The sequence below is a fragment of the Phascolarctos cinereus genome, unplaced genomic scaffold, assembly GCF_003287225.1.
Source record: "Phascolarctos cinereus isolate Bilbo 61053 unplaced genomic scaffold, phaCin_HiC Scaffold_5;HRSCAF=322, whole genome shotgun sequence".
NCBI classification, from domain to species: domain Eukaryota; kingdom Metazoa; phylum Chordata; class Mammalia; order Diprotodontia; family Phascolarctidae; genus Phascolarctos; species Phascolarctos cinereus.
In genome coordinates this window covers 72946048-72960836 of record NW_027555958.1, presented here as the reverse complement: position 1 = coordinate 72960836, position 14789 = coordinate 72946048, and the positions used below count along the sequence as shown (strand labels likewise).

At 34.1% G+C, this 14789-nt stretch overlaps 1 protein-coding gene across 2 annotated transcripts in view; it reads right to left on the bottom strand.

Moving 5' to 3' along the window:
• Positions 1-14789, bottom strand: part of DPYD (dihydropyrimidine dehydrogenase) — a 1011926-nt gene that overhangs the window by 460204 nt on the left and 536933 nt on the right. For both annotated transcript variants that reach the window (XM_020999593.2, XM_078155001.1), the window contains exon 13: positions 12061-12276. In XM_020999593.2, coding sequence (XP_020855252.1) covers positions 12061-12276 — 216 coding nt within the window. The remainder of the gene's footprint in view (positions 1-12060; positions 12277-14789) is intronic.

Sequence of the window (14789 nt, the reverse complement as noted above, 5' to 3'; positions counted from 1 at the left end):
TACATAATTTATATATATAGTTTATTTGTATGTGTAGTTTCAAGTGGTCAAGTTTGGGTAAAATGTAAAGTGCTATATAACATTCCTTATTTTTATTATTATTAATATCCCCTAGTACTGGAAATTCTAAGGTTGGAGCAGCTTTTGTATTGGTGAGAGTAAGCTCTGCAGGACAATTCTGAACTAGTCTATGTTGGGACTGACATATCCTACATCTTCAAGAATCCCTTCAGAGTTGATCACCATCGAAGAAAATATTGAATTAACCTGGTTGCCTGTCAAGTGGCTTAATGAAAACTCGTGACTAACTTTGACCCTGAGGAGACTTTAGGAAAGATACAGATTGTGAAATTCCCAATATTATTTGTATGGACCTGGAATGGATTTTGCATGATGAAAGGAGTCTGTCCATTAAATTCTTGGGCAACTATAGGAAAATAGAGTACCTTTTATATCTATAGGATATAGGTGCATGTATATACACCCATATCTAAATGAAAGAATGAATGAATAAACTGATGATTTCAGCAACATAATATTAGCATGTAAGGAGGAAGATTGGATAGAGAAAACAAAGTAGAAGAAAAAATAAGTCCTTGTGTAAAATGACAATTAAATCTACAGATATAACAAAATAGATTAGGCTAAAATTCCATGAGTACCACTTGGAAGATAAAATAGGATGGGGAAAAAATCTGTAATCCTGATCTTTTTCTGGTTTTTTATATGCCTTTCAGTGATATACTCATTCTTTCTTGGTTTTTCATTAAGGAAGGGATATCTTGGATATTTTAAAAATCTTAGTCTAGACTTGAAAACATGTAATGGCCTACCACTCGGGGCTTAAAGAAAATTAGGTGATAGACTCAAAATAGAGCCATTTGAATGTCCATTCTATTTTTATAATATCTTTACCTATTTTATTCTTTCAAGTATCTTTGCAGACACTTGTGTATGCTTTGTATAAAGTACATAAACTATAAACATAAAATCGGTTTATATTTGGAGAGGTCATTGCTATTACCACCATTTGGTAACAGGTATCTTATGTCTTCTATTAAGAAAGGAAAGTTCAGGCTTCCCTGTAAGTGGAACGTGATAAAGCAGCTTGGTAGTAATTCATGTGCCACTGAACCATTTGAGCAAATAATTATAGATCTTATTTAGTCCTGTTGCTTTCTAGTTTTGCAGAGAAGCAAATTTCAGTGACCTCTCTTAACAAAATGATTTTTCATTATTTTACATATGTATAACTGAATGCTACATTATATACATGTATTATGTTATGCTAGGTAGAAATATTCGACTTCTCATCTGATCCAACCTCATTATGTTGGATTTTTTTGCCTGAACTTCTTGTCTGGACACAAAGATGAACAGAAATTATCCACATCCTCATTCTCCTCTGTTTCCTTTATTTTTTAAACCTATGAAGTAATGTATTTGATGAATGTTTAATTGTTCACTTTGTTCTCACTTTTTTAATACTTAAATTTTTTTTTCTTTCAATTGCTCCTTAGGGAAATCCAGAATTTCCAACATGCTTTTGTTTTCTGAATTTCTATCCATATTTCATTTTTATTCCACTATCATATTCAGTTTTTATTCTTCAGGTACTAGCTAGATTGATATAATTTGCAAAAACTCTTTCCCAACTCTTTAGCTGCTCTTTCAATTGCTTCTGCCACAGTATCTGTCACCTGTCCTTAGGACTATTCCTTAATATCCCCTTCCTTCTTCCAATGGTTCTTAATGTGGAAATGGCTGACACTTATATGGCCGTGAGCAAGTCTTGAAATATTTTTATATTTTCTGTCAAATACTATTGGAGAAGCATTTTTTTCATGATGCATATAATAGATGCTGCCTTTTTTTAATTGTTCTGTTTCAATATAATTATCTGCTAATTTCTTCATGTTACCAAAATAAAAATAGAGAAAGAAAAGACTACTGGGAATTTCAGTCTAACAATGTCCATTTTATTTTCAAAATAATTTGATATATTAATACTGTTTTCGTCACCATTTGATAGAGTTTATTGAACTTGCAGTCACTGAAGTTTTAAATGACCTCATTGTCTTCAACTTTTACCTATTCAAAATATATTAGTTCCTCAATTTCACTTCTCATTTTGTCTAATATAGATTTAGAGATGACTTTTAAAAAATGATTGTCCAGTACTAGTTTGCCATACATTGTTTTATCCCTCATTCCTAAGGGTAGCATTGGCAGAAATCAGTATAAAACCCTTAGCTAGTTTTGTTACGGGACAGAATTGGAAAATAATGAAAGTATTCATTTTTTCACTCTATTCTATATGTAGTCACAGTTTGCTTGCTTTAGTTGTTAGCATCACTGGTATCAAAGCATTTCCATAAGGTTGGATGTTGCTATTTTTGATTTGTTCTATTTTATTGTGCCTTCCTGTGGTACCAGGAGATAGGGCAGTATCACTTGCTTTACTGTCATTTTTATCAAACTGATCATAACTTTGGTTTTGAATGGGCTAGCCCTCAACATTATGTCATCCTATTTCTTAGATTCATAGGAGCAATTTCATCATAGTCTCTCGGATGCTACCCACAGTGGAATTGTAAGAGCCCAATTAGCCAGTATTTCAGGGTTCCTGTCAGGCCTTCAGTTCTACCATAATTGTCTCAGGACACACGAGTCCCAGGTGTACATCATACTGACTAGAATTCTCTTACTTTGCTTCCTTGATTATGAACTGAACTGAACTATAGATTGGACTATGAGATGGTTATTATTTAAATGACCTCTGAAATGCCTTCCAAGTTAAAGTTTATGCATTTATGATTCAGAAGGAACATTAATTACCTCATTAATACTTGGATTGTTTGATGTGAGTCTGAATTACAAGAAATGGGTAGGAAGTTCTAGTATATAAATTCTAAACTGCCACCTAATTCTATAAATCTATATTCTATGGTAGACATGAAATAAAACAATAAACAGGAGATGAAGAGGAAGGAGATACACCTGAGTAAGCAGAACATAATGAAGATAAGAAGGGAATAAGCATTTATTAAGTGCCTACTATATGCCAGTCTACTGAGTCCTTTAGAAATATTTCATTTGATCCTCACAACAACCCTGGGAGGTAGGTGCTGTTACTCATCCCCATTTTACACTTGAGGAAACTGAGGCAGATAGGGGTTAAATGACTTGCGCAGGGTCACAGGCTAAGAAGTATCGGAGGCTACATTTGAACACTTTACCACCTTGTTGTAAAAAAAAAAAAGATCATGACCACAACTAAAGTGAGCGAAGTAGAAAAGATAGAAAAGGAAATTGACAAATGCAAGTTTTCTTGTCTTTTTAGTCATTTATCAGTTATACATATATGACTTTCTGTAATCTATGACAACCTATGACATATTTTTTAAAGGCATTCAGGAGTCTGTGGTCCCCTTTCTACTTTTTTTTTTTAGTTAACATGGTTGAGGGGTGGTGAAGGATATTAATAATCCCATAGTTCAAAGACAGCCAAAACATTAGTATAAATGATAGAACGCATAATGTGTAATCTTTGACACATTATTGGAGGAATTGTATCATATATTCAATATAAATAAAACCAGATGATACAAAAGTTGCAGCAAAATGCAAGGATGATCACAGGTTCTCTTCCAAGAGTCAAAAAGAAGTGATTGGTCTTGTCATAAACTTATGGGCAACATAAAGCATTGTTTCACGGGACACAGACATCCTGCTTTTCAGGGTTCATAACGATCTCCAGCTTATACAACAAAGCCTATTGCAAAAGGCTAAGAAATGAAGAAATTATATGAAGAGCTTGCTAATATATACTTAACCAAGTCAACATGCCATCAGTGCAAATTACAATGCACATTATGTTGAAAAATGGTAGGAAACTATGAAGGAAACTGTTAAATGTAACAATCATCATAAGCTTACTTTAATCAGCTATAGAAAGGGTCATTATTTAAATTGTAGAATTTGGAATCTTACAAAAGATGAGATAAAAGAAAACAAACGTGCTTTTCAGGAGGCAGGAATAACTTTTAAAATTGTTTTAATTAACTACAACTTCAAAATTTTCTATTAACCCTTAATGCTAGTCATTAAAGTAGGACCTGAATAAAGAATATTTTCCATTGCCAGTTCGGTTAATTTTTCAGTTAGGTTTGATCTAACTTTCACATGGTGATTTACATTATTTAAAAAGTCTATTTTATTCACATTGTATCTGTGCTACCAATTAGCAAGTGTGAAATCACTGCCTAAAATGGATAAGTCAAATGCTTGCTTAAGAATATTGGAAAATGGATTAGTCTACAACAGGGTATAAATTAAATTGCAAAAGAAGATATTTTAAATCAAATTCTTGGCAATTTCAGTGACATATGGTTTGACCAGATTTCATTGGCCATAGTTTCTATGATGCTTTTCTTATGCCATTCCTCAAACTGTAGAGAAAAACCAATGCAGTAACCTATGTGTTCTAAAAATTCTGGACGATACAACTAAAAATAAATCATCAGAAAGAACAATTGTCTTAGAGCTTAAAGTTCTGAGTTTGAAATCCCTTAATTGCTTTAGGCTTAACTTCCCTCATTTGTAAAATAGGAATAATATTGGCACTGCTAGATTGAACAGTGAATAGAGCATTAGGCCCGGAGTCAGGAAGACCTGAATTGAGATCTAGCCTCAAATACTTCCTACTTGTATGATCTTGGGCATACCTTAATCTCTGTCTGCCTCACTTTGCTTAAGTGTAAAATGGGAATAATAATAGCACCTACCTACCAGGGTTGTTGTAAGGATAACATGAGGTATTTATAAAGGATTTAACAGTGTCTAGAACACAGTAGGTATTGTGTCAATATTTATTTACACACTATTTATAATTATTATTATTATTAGCTCACAGGATTGTTGTGAGAAATGTATCTTTTAGCCCTCTAAAAAGCTATATGATTCAACTAGTTTAGTAGAGAGCTAGCCTTGAAATTAGAAAGTTCAAGTCCTGGGTTCAAGTCCTGCTTGTGATACATCCTAACTGTGTAATCCTGGGCAATTTAAACTCTTAGTGGCCCAGGCAACTCTACATGATGATATTTAATTTATAGACATTTCTGGATCTGCTCAGAAGGAATTTTCTCAAAGATAATCCTTATCTCAATGAAATCATAGGTGTAGTTATGTGCACATTTTGTAAACAACTATTTACAGATAAACTATATACAAGATACATTTTAAAATAATCAACAAAGAAGGCAGTACACTTGAAAGGCTTTCCATAAAAGGAGAGAATTGAGCTGAGACTTGAAGGAAGTGAAGGAAGCCAGGAACAGAGATGAGGAGGGAAAAGTTTTAGGTACTGGGGACAGCCAATGAAGATGCTACTAGTGGGGATATGGAGTTTCTTGTGTGAGTAACATCAAGGAAGACAGTGTCGCTGGATCTCAGAGTATGAGGGCAAAGGGGTGTGTGTGTGGTGTAAAGAAAGTGTAAGAAGATCGGAAAGGTGGGGGAGGAGAGCATGAAGGGTTTTGAATGCCAAACAAAGGATTTTATATTTGATCTTGAAGGTGCTATAGAGCTACTGAAGTTTATTTGTAAGGAGGAAGGGAAGAGGTGACAGGGTCAGACCAGAACTTGAGAGAGATCAGTAAAACAATGCACTGGAAGATGACTTAGAGTGGAGGTAAGACTTACGGTTAGGATTACTGCAATAACTTAACTCATTTCCCTACTTGTAAATACTTTCCTAATACTATCCACTGATACTCCAACTGATGTCAGATGAATTTTTGCAATGCACAGCATTGATCATCTGATTCTTCAGCTAACATTTTGAAACCCTCTCCATTATCTAGTATATAAAGCCCTCAATAAAACTCTCCATGCAGAAAAATTACCTTTTCCTCTACCCTCTGCTGCCCTAGTAAAGAACAGGTAGGCTTCCTTGAACACACACACACACACACACACACACACACACACAAATATACGTGTATATATATATATATGTATATATATATGCATATATGTACATATATATGTATGTATGTATGTATTAAGTACTTGACAGTTAATAATTAAGTTTATGAATTCCAAAATAGTTCAAAACTTTCCTAAGGAAAAGTAGCAAAAATTAAATGTATTAGCTATAGCTATTTAGAATACATTTTTTTTCTTATCATAACTCTCTAATTTGTCATAGCAAAAGACTTTTTGACTAGTTAAGTCAGCTGTGAGAGCATTTACAGGTTTAAGTAAGATCATGAGATTCATGAAAGAAGAGACCAAATCTCAGGTAAATATATATTCCCTAGTCAGAATCCTGCATGAAGAATGAATATATCAACTAATCAATCAATGTCCACATTGTTCTTATGCATAAAATTATAACTTAGGTCAATAGAATTTTCTATTTAAAGGGATGAAAAATGTTTTCTACTTTCCAGTTAAATACAGGAATACAAGAACTTATCATGATTTTGTTTGACTGGTAGGGCTGTTATTTTCATATTTATCAAAATTTAAGGGTCAAATCTCTGATAATATTCATGCAACAAAACATACATTCTATTTTAAACATGATTGGATTCTTTTGCAAGATTTAAAAGTCATTATACAACACAGAAAACTATATATTTTAGGAAATCCTTTGAAAGACTTTTTTTTGGCAGAGTGTAGTTAATAAAAGTCATCTTTGATGTTATTTAACACAAAGGCAAACACAGTCCTTTTTATATTTGACATTAAAAATCTGATCATTTGTCTCCCTAAAGGAAACACATACAGCTTTTATATAGACCACACAATAAAGAATAATAATATTTCTGTTTACTGAGATATCAACTGGCATTTCACTCTAAGTCAATGGTCTATCATTGCTACAGAGTATTAGACCTCAATCTGGAATCTACAAATGTCAAGAGTATAAAAAAAATAGGATGAAAATCAAAAGCATGTTCCAGATTCAAAAAAAGAGAAAGGAAGGAAGGAAGGAAGAAAGGAAGAAAGAAAGAAGGAAAGAGAAACAAAGTTCAGCTAAACATATTTGCTGCAGAAATCAGTGCAATATTCAGCTGTCAATCTTGCAAAACAACGAGGGAGCAACGCTGTCAGTAGGATAGGATAATAAAATTTCAAGCAGATGTTCAGGCAGGGCTCTAATTCTTACAGAACTCCCTTGGTAAGCATTTAATTTCTTTATCATATGCAAGCTAGGCAAATTGTACTTCATCAAAACTGTATTGTGAAATATTAATATTTCATATGATAACAAAACTCCATAGAATAACCTTTGTCATATTAAGAACACCAAAATTTTAAATGCAGGGTTTTGAATTTTAATATATCTTAAGTAGCTTCTTGACTTGGCAGCATCAGTTCTAACTAGTTAAATCTAAATTAGTATGTTGTAATGTCATGCAAATATGTACATTTGTAAAACAACAACAGCAAAACATCTTTAGTAAAATCAGTGGAAAGCTACATGTTTGTAATATTTAGGTGAGTGCTCCAACACTCCATGAATAAGAAAGAAGGAGGCATCAACACTGTGATTATGTCACACCATTAGAAATTCACAACAGGTTTAATCATTAATGAGAACATTATTAGAATATCCATGAATGGATTTATGAGCCACATTTTTTAGTTCAGAGAATGCTACAATATAGGACCATCTTAAAAAAAAATCTTTCTATAAGTAGCTAGTGACATCCACCACTATCAGCACTGCTAACAAATATATATGTTTTGTTTTATCATGGGGCTAAAACTGTCCTTTCCACAAAGACATCATTGTGCTCACTATCAAATGTGGACAAATGTCACTTCCTAAAAACCTCTGTGTGTTACATTTTATGAGCTGAAATTCAATTTGCATTTTTCATAACGTTGCCTTTTAACCAGCAATGCAGATAGCAGAATTGAGAGATTAAAAGAGAATGGGAGGGTTAGAAAGAAGTTAGCCTACACATTCATTTCTGCCGCTGTTCCTAATAAAGGCAACTGCTTCTGGGTTATTGAATGCGACAGCATCACAAATCAATGCATGTCACCAACGGAGTAAAGACAGATGTGTCTGATTAATCAGAATTAAATTTTTACAAGCAAAGGAAATGGCAAAAATCAAAGCAAACACTTCTGCTACAATCTCTCCATTTGCACCCCTGTAGCAATGTTTACATTTTTAAAAAATAATGAATAATGAAGTCTATGGCCAGCAGCTAATTCTCCCATATCATAGATTCCTCATGCAATTGCTAGATCAACTTTATTCTTAAAAATATCATATGGAAATAAATAGCTGTAGCATACACTTGTTACCATCGTATATTGATTATGTTAATCTAGAGCTGACTTACAAATGTTCCATTCAATGTTAACCTTTCTTTGTTCAATGAAGATATTTCTCCTTCCTATGATAATGTCTTTAGCAGTTCTCTACAAATGTCTGTGAATTAAAAATAGCCTATTTAAAATATAGTTTGTCATGCACTGATTACCTATACTTTTTTGAGGTCTTTTTAGACTTCCCTGTGATTCCTATACTGCATTTACACATAGTATCTTTGCAAAGCTGTCAGAATAAGACAGCCACAATGTTTGAGTCATTATAGTGCTGCCTATTGATCCCAGGAAGAGGGGAAAAAAGGAAAGAATGTGTTTAATGGGGCATATTTGTTCTCTCTGATTTCCTTTGACTGGGGAAAATGTTGCTTTAAGCAGTGATCTTCATTTCTGGAAGTCACTAGCTTCACACATTTAATACATTAATGATTACTAACTACTAGTGGTGCATATTTAAGGAAAATAAAAGAAAATCTTTTTATCCCCAAAGATGTCTCTTTTTCAAACATTATACCTTTGTGTATTTGCTAAATTTGAGGGGTTTTTTTTGTTGTTGTTGGTTTTGTTGTTGTTAGTTTTTTTGTTTTGTTTTGTTTTGTTTTTTTGTAAAGAAATCGGGGTGAAGTGACTTGCCTAGGGTCACACAGCTAGTTAAGTATCATGTATCTGAGGCCAGATTTGAACTCAGGTTCTCCTGACTCCAGGGCCAGTGCTTTATCCTCTGCCACCTAGTTGCCCCTAAATTTTAGTTTCAAATGTGTTATATAAGAAGTGTTATGAATAAAGTCCTTTGTATATAATACTTTACATATAATACTTTGCATTTTAAGAATCCCAATTTACTTCATGTTGAATCCAAGATACCGTTCTGAAAATATCTATATAACCCTTAATGGCTTATTTGGGATATCCTCGGAAATCTCTCATTTGGGATAGTATGAGGCCAAAGGTGTAAAAAAAAATGTGTCATATTTAAGAATAAGGCAAGGAAAATTTTATGTTGGAGGAGAATAATTTAACCCTGATTTCTTTAATTATAATGTTTATCTTCCTTCCTAGTAAGAAGGATGACCTGGTAAAAACAGAACAAGCAAACAAAACTACAGGGCTAACAAAAAAAGCTATTAAACTGTGCCTACCCTTTACCTAGGAGGCAGCTAGGTGACTCAGTGAATAGAAGGCTGGGCCCAGAGTTAGGAAGATCTGAGTTCAACTATGACCTCAGACACTTACTAGCTCTGTGACCCTGGGCAAGTCATTCAATCTCTGTTTGCTTTAAACCACTGAACAAGGAAATGTCAAAGCATTCCAGTATCTCTGCTAAGAAAATCCCAAGGACAGTATAGTCCATCGGGTCTCAAAGAGTGGAATGTGACTTGAAAGACTGAACAACCACCACAGCTCTTTAACACTGTAATACTGCTACCAGTTCTCTATCTCAAGGAGACCAAAGAAAAAGAATAAGTACTCATAAATACAAAGATGTTTATAGCAGCTCTTTTCATGGTGGCAAGCAACTGGAACCTGACGAGATGCTTATCAATGGAGTAATGGCTTTATAAATCGGGGTCCCTGAATGTGTTGGAATACTATTACGTTGCAAGAAGTTATGAAGGCAATGGTTTCAGATAAACCTCGGAAGACTTGTATGAAAGTGAAGTGAGCAGAAACGTGCGGAACAATGTACTCAGTACACTAATATTGTAAATATAACCAACTGTGAAAGATTTAGCAACACTGATTAATACAATGATCCACCACAAGTCCAAAGGATGCATGATGAAAAAATGCTAGCCACTTCCAGATGGCAAATTGATGGATTCAGAGTCAAACATATTTTCCTCCTTTCTGTCTTTGCTTTATCTTAAATGCACAACTTTGTTTTACATGACTTCATATTTGTAATTAGTTTTGTATTTCTTGTCTTCTCAATGGGTGGGGTAGGGGGTAGGGAAGAGAGTAAATCAATAAATTGAATTATAATTTAAAAAAAACTAAAATGAAAGGCTAAGAGAACTATATCATGTGTAAAGCATGTTGGTCATTGGAACACTGCATAGGGCTGAAGATATATATATACATATATATGTGTATATATATATATATATATATTTCTATATCCATACACACACACACACACACACACACACACACACACACACACACACACACACATATATATATAAATCCATCTTTCATGGCTTGTGCATTCTCCTGTCAATATGAGTCAAACTCACTATTTTGTACAACTTGTTCAGGAAGATAATTGTTCTCAACCTTAGTGTGAAATTTGATTTCCTTTAATATACTCTTACTGTGTTGTAATATAAGGTAGTATAGCATAATAATTAGAAAGCTAATTTCAGAGTCAGAAAGTTGTAGGTTCATATCCTGGCCCTAACACATAATGGATGTGTGCTCCTGGACAGGACACAACTTTCAATTCCTCAGGAAAGATGGCAAATTGTAAAACAGATGCTGATCTGCAATGGTAGTGGGAGTTTTTCATCAGGTGCTATCCATCAATAAACAAACATCTATTAAATGCCTACTACATGCCAAGAACTATACTAAGCAGTAGGGATGCAAAAGGAGGTAAAAGTCAGTCCCCACCCTCAAAGAGCTTACACTCTAGTGGAGGACACAACATTCAAATAAATATGTGTATGTGTATCTATATGTGTGTGTCTGTATATATCAAGCACTCTCATATATATTATATATGTGTATATATGTGCATATATATATACGCCTATATACCTATACCTATTTCCTAATTTTATACATACATACATACACATATACATATACATACATATGCATATATATATATATATATATATATATATATATATATATATATATATATATATATATATATGAAATTAGGAAATAGCAGAATGAAGTCAGTAGAATTGAGGGGTTGAGGAAGGCTTCCACTGAAAGATGAGATTTTACTAGGGGCATAGGGGAAATAAAGTCAGTAGTCAGAACTGAGGAGGGAGATTGTCTTGGGCATGGCTGCCAGTCAGAGGAAATGCCCAGAGCTAAGAGATGGAGTGTCTTGTTCATGGAACAATCAGAAGGCCAGTGTTGCCAGACTGAAGAATATGCATTGGGAATATGGTTTAAGAAGCCTGGAAAGGTAGGAAGGCACAACATTATAAAGGGCTTTGAATGCTAAACAGAGCATTTGTATTTGAGGCCACCTTTTTAAATGCCAAATTCTAGTATGCATCCTCATCCAATGGAATATAAACTCCTTCAGGACAGGAACTATATTATTTCTCTTTAGTATGCCCAGTATCTAGCAAACATTTCTGGTACATAGGAGGATCTTGGTAAATAATTGCTGAGATGAACTGAATTGAATTTACACATTGAAGAACAGCACAACCCAAAGCAGTGAAACGAGATCTCCTGGCTCCATGACAATCATTTGGGAATTCACTTTTTCAAATATTTTTACTTTAGGTGATTAATCTAATTCCCATTCTCCTCCCACTTCTGAATAATGGCCATTGGCCCAAATCAAAAGCTGCGCCTGGGCCTTAGAAGGGATGATGATCTTCAAACATCCTACAAGGACCATAATTCACTTGGGAAGACAAACAGTAGTCTATCCATTACGCTGTCTATATTATGATTAAAAAGGCATGACAGGCTGGCAAGTCATTTAACACAACTTCAAAAATATTTTCTTACCTTATCAAGAGAGAAAGTTTTGGTCACAGCAAAGCCCCATCCTGCTTCAAAAGCTCGTCTGATCATTGATGCACTGGTAGCTGGAGGTGCACTAGCAAGACCAAAAGGATTCGGAAACTTCAATCCAGCCATTTCTACACTAATATCCACCAGATCAATAGGAGTATAAAAAAGAGGAAGCTCAGGTTTGGGAGAGACTGAAGCTCCATATTGTGACTGTAGAAAACAAACAAAAATACCAATAAATGATCTTGCTATCTGATTTTTCCATTATTTCTTCTTAATTTAATCAACACCATTAAAACACAAAATTTAAATGAACACAGATTGATTAAACTGGTCTGCTTATAGTGATAGAAACTGACAAAACATCAGTCTAATAAATGACATTATATCCCATTTTTCTAAGTTAAGTGGTAATATGCAGAGTTATTAACAAAAATAAAACCTACTAAACAAACAAAAAACCCTAGCTTTTGATATCATCGGGAGATTGACACATAAAGGCAGAGAAAATCAGAGTTCATGCTCTCTCAGTACCATTAACCCAGTCTATTTGAACTTGATTTGCTCTATCTTTAATGCTCAAAGAAATGGAAAAAAGGGCAAGACAGAACCACAAATTACATTCCCAGAAATCCTGTGATTTGCGTGATTTTTGGAAACTCACTTATCCTTTCTGCATCTCTTCTGTCCCCCTCCACCTTCTCTGAGATTTCAGTAGTGTAGTAGGATTTTTTTTTCAAATTTCTTGTCTCAAAGATGTATAGGTCAGATACCAAGTTAATTGACCCCAGAATTATGGTTAACCAGGGTAAAGAATCTAATTTATGAGGGCAGACAGCTCATTTAGGCGAGGAGAGTTCACCTTTCTAGGTTAGAAGGCCAATGTTCACATACTCACCATTTGCAAACCCTGAAATGGCACTGGAAAGTATGAATTCACCTATTTTATTCTACCAAGGAAGTTATTCATGAGATTAGGCTTTCTGTTTGCAAGGTGTTTCAGCCAAAGTTAATGAATAAGTAATGATTTCATGATCTTATTGATGTGAGAGTTCTACTGTGAGAAATCCCTCTACTAAAAGAGATTAACACTTAGAGAGTTGCCTGTGACTCAGAGAAAGTAAATCCCAGAGCTACTGGGTGTCAGAGATATGACTCGAACCCCATTTTTCTCGACTCTAAGTCCAATGCTGAATTCTATTCAATAAGCCCTTATAAAGCATCTATTATAACCCAGGTCCCTTATGAAGTGCTAGGGACATAAAGACAAATATAAAACAATACCTGCCCTCAAGAATTTTATATTGTATTTTAGGCAGAGGGAACATGTATCTATAAGTAAATACAAAATATATGTAATATAAGTACAAGTAATTTCAGGAGAGCACTAATCACTGGGAATCATCAGAATGGTTTCTCTTGAGTTGAGCCTTAAGGGAACCAAGGGTTCCCAGAAGTGGCACTGGGGAGAAAGAATATTCCAGACGTGGAAGACAACATGCCTGAAGATAAAAAGGGGGAAGGTGAGATGAAATATTGTTTATTTTATTTTTGAGAGTATTTTACCTAATTACATATAAAGATAATTTTAGCACTCATTTTTTAAAAATTTTGAGCTCCAAATTCTCTCCATCCCTCCCTATCATCCCCCCTCTGTAAGACAGTAAGAAATTTGATATAGGTTATATATGTGCAATCACATAAAACATTTCCATTAGTTGAGATGAAACATCATGTAATAGACATGAGTAGACCAGTATGGCTGGAATTGAGAGGGATATTCATATATGATCTATTTAGAAAGATTGGTTGAAATCAGATTGTGAGGAGTTTTAAATACCAGAGACTTAACTATTTTATTTTTTTAATCTTTATCAAAGTTTTCTATCTTTTACATCACTGTGACTTCCCATGTATCCATCCCCCTCCATGACGGCCATCCCATACATTTTTAGAGTAGAAAAAAAGTCAGCACAACTGATCAATATATTGAGAAAGTCCTAAAACATGTGCACAGTATAACACCTATGGACCTTCACTTCCACAAAGATCATGTCATTTTAGTCTCACTTGATCTTGATCATTTTGTTACACTTACTTTTAACATTTTTAGTGTCATTGTTTTTTCCATATAAATTGTTGTAGTTATTATGTATATTGCTTTTTTGGCTCTGCTTACTTCACTTCACCAGTGCAAAGAGATTTTTCCATGCTTCTCTATTCATCACACATCATTTCTTATAGCACAGTAGTATTCCATTATATTCATGTTTCACAATATGTTTAGCCATTCCTCAATCAATGGACATCTATTTTGTTACAAATTCTTACCTATTATAAAAAAGTGTTGCTATAAATATATTAGAACATATAGGGAATTTTTTTTCTTATCAATGTCTTCCTTGGGTTTCAAGCCCAATAATGAAGTCTCTGGTTCAAAGAGTATGGACATTTTCATGACTGAGAAATCCCAAATCATTGTCCAAAATGGTTGTACCATTTCACAGCTCCACCAACAGTGTATGAGTGTGCTATCTTCTCATATCCCCTCCAACACTGACTGTCCCTCTTTTTGTCATTTTTGCCTTAGTATTTTATTTTAAAGGTAGTAAGGAGTTACTGAAGCTTCTTGAGCACCACAAAATGCTGCTATTTGGAAGGAGGCTGGTCATGGGATCAGACTTTGGCTCTAAGAAATCTGAGCAATTTTCCTTTACAGTTTC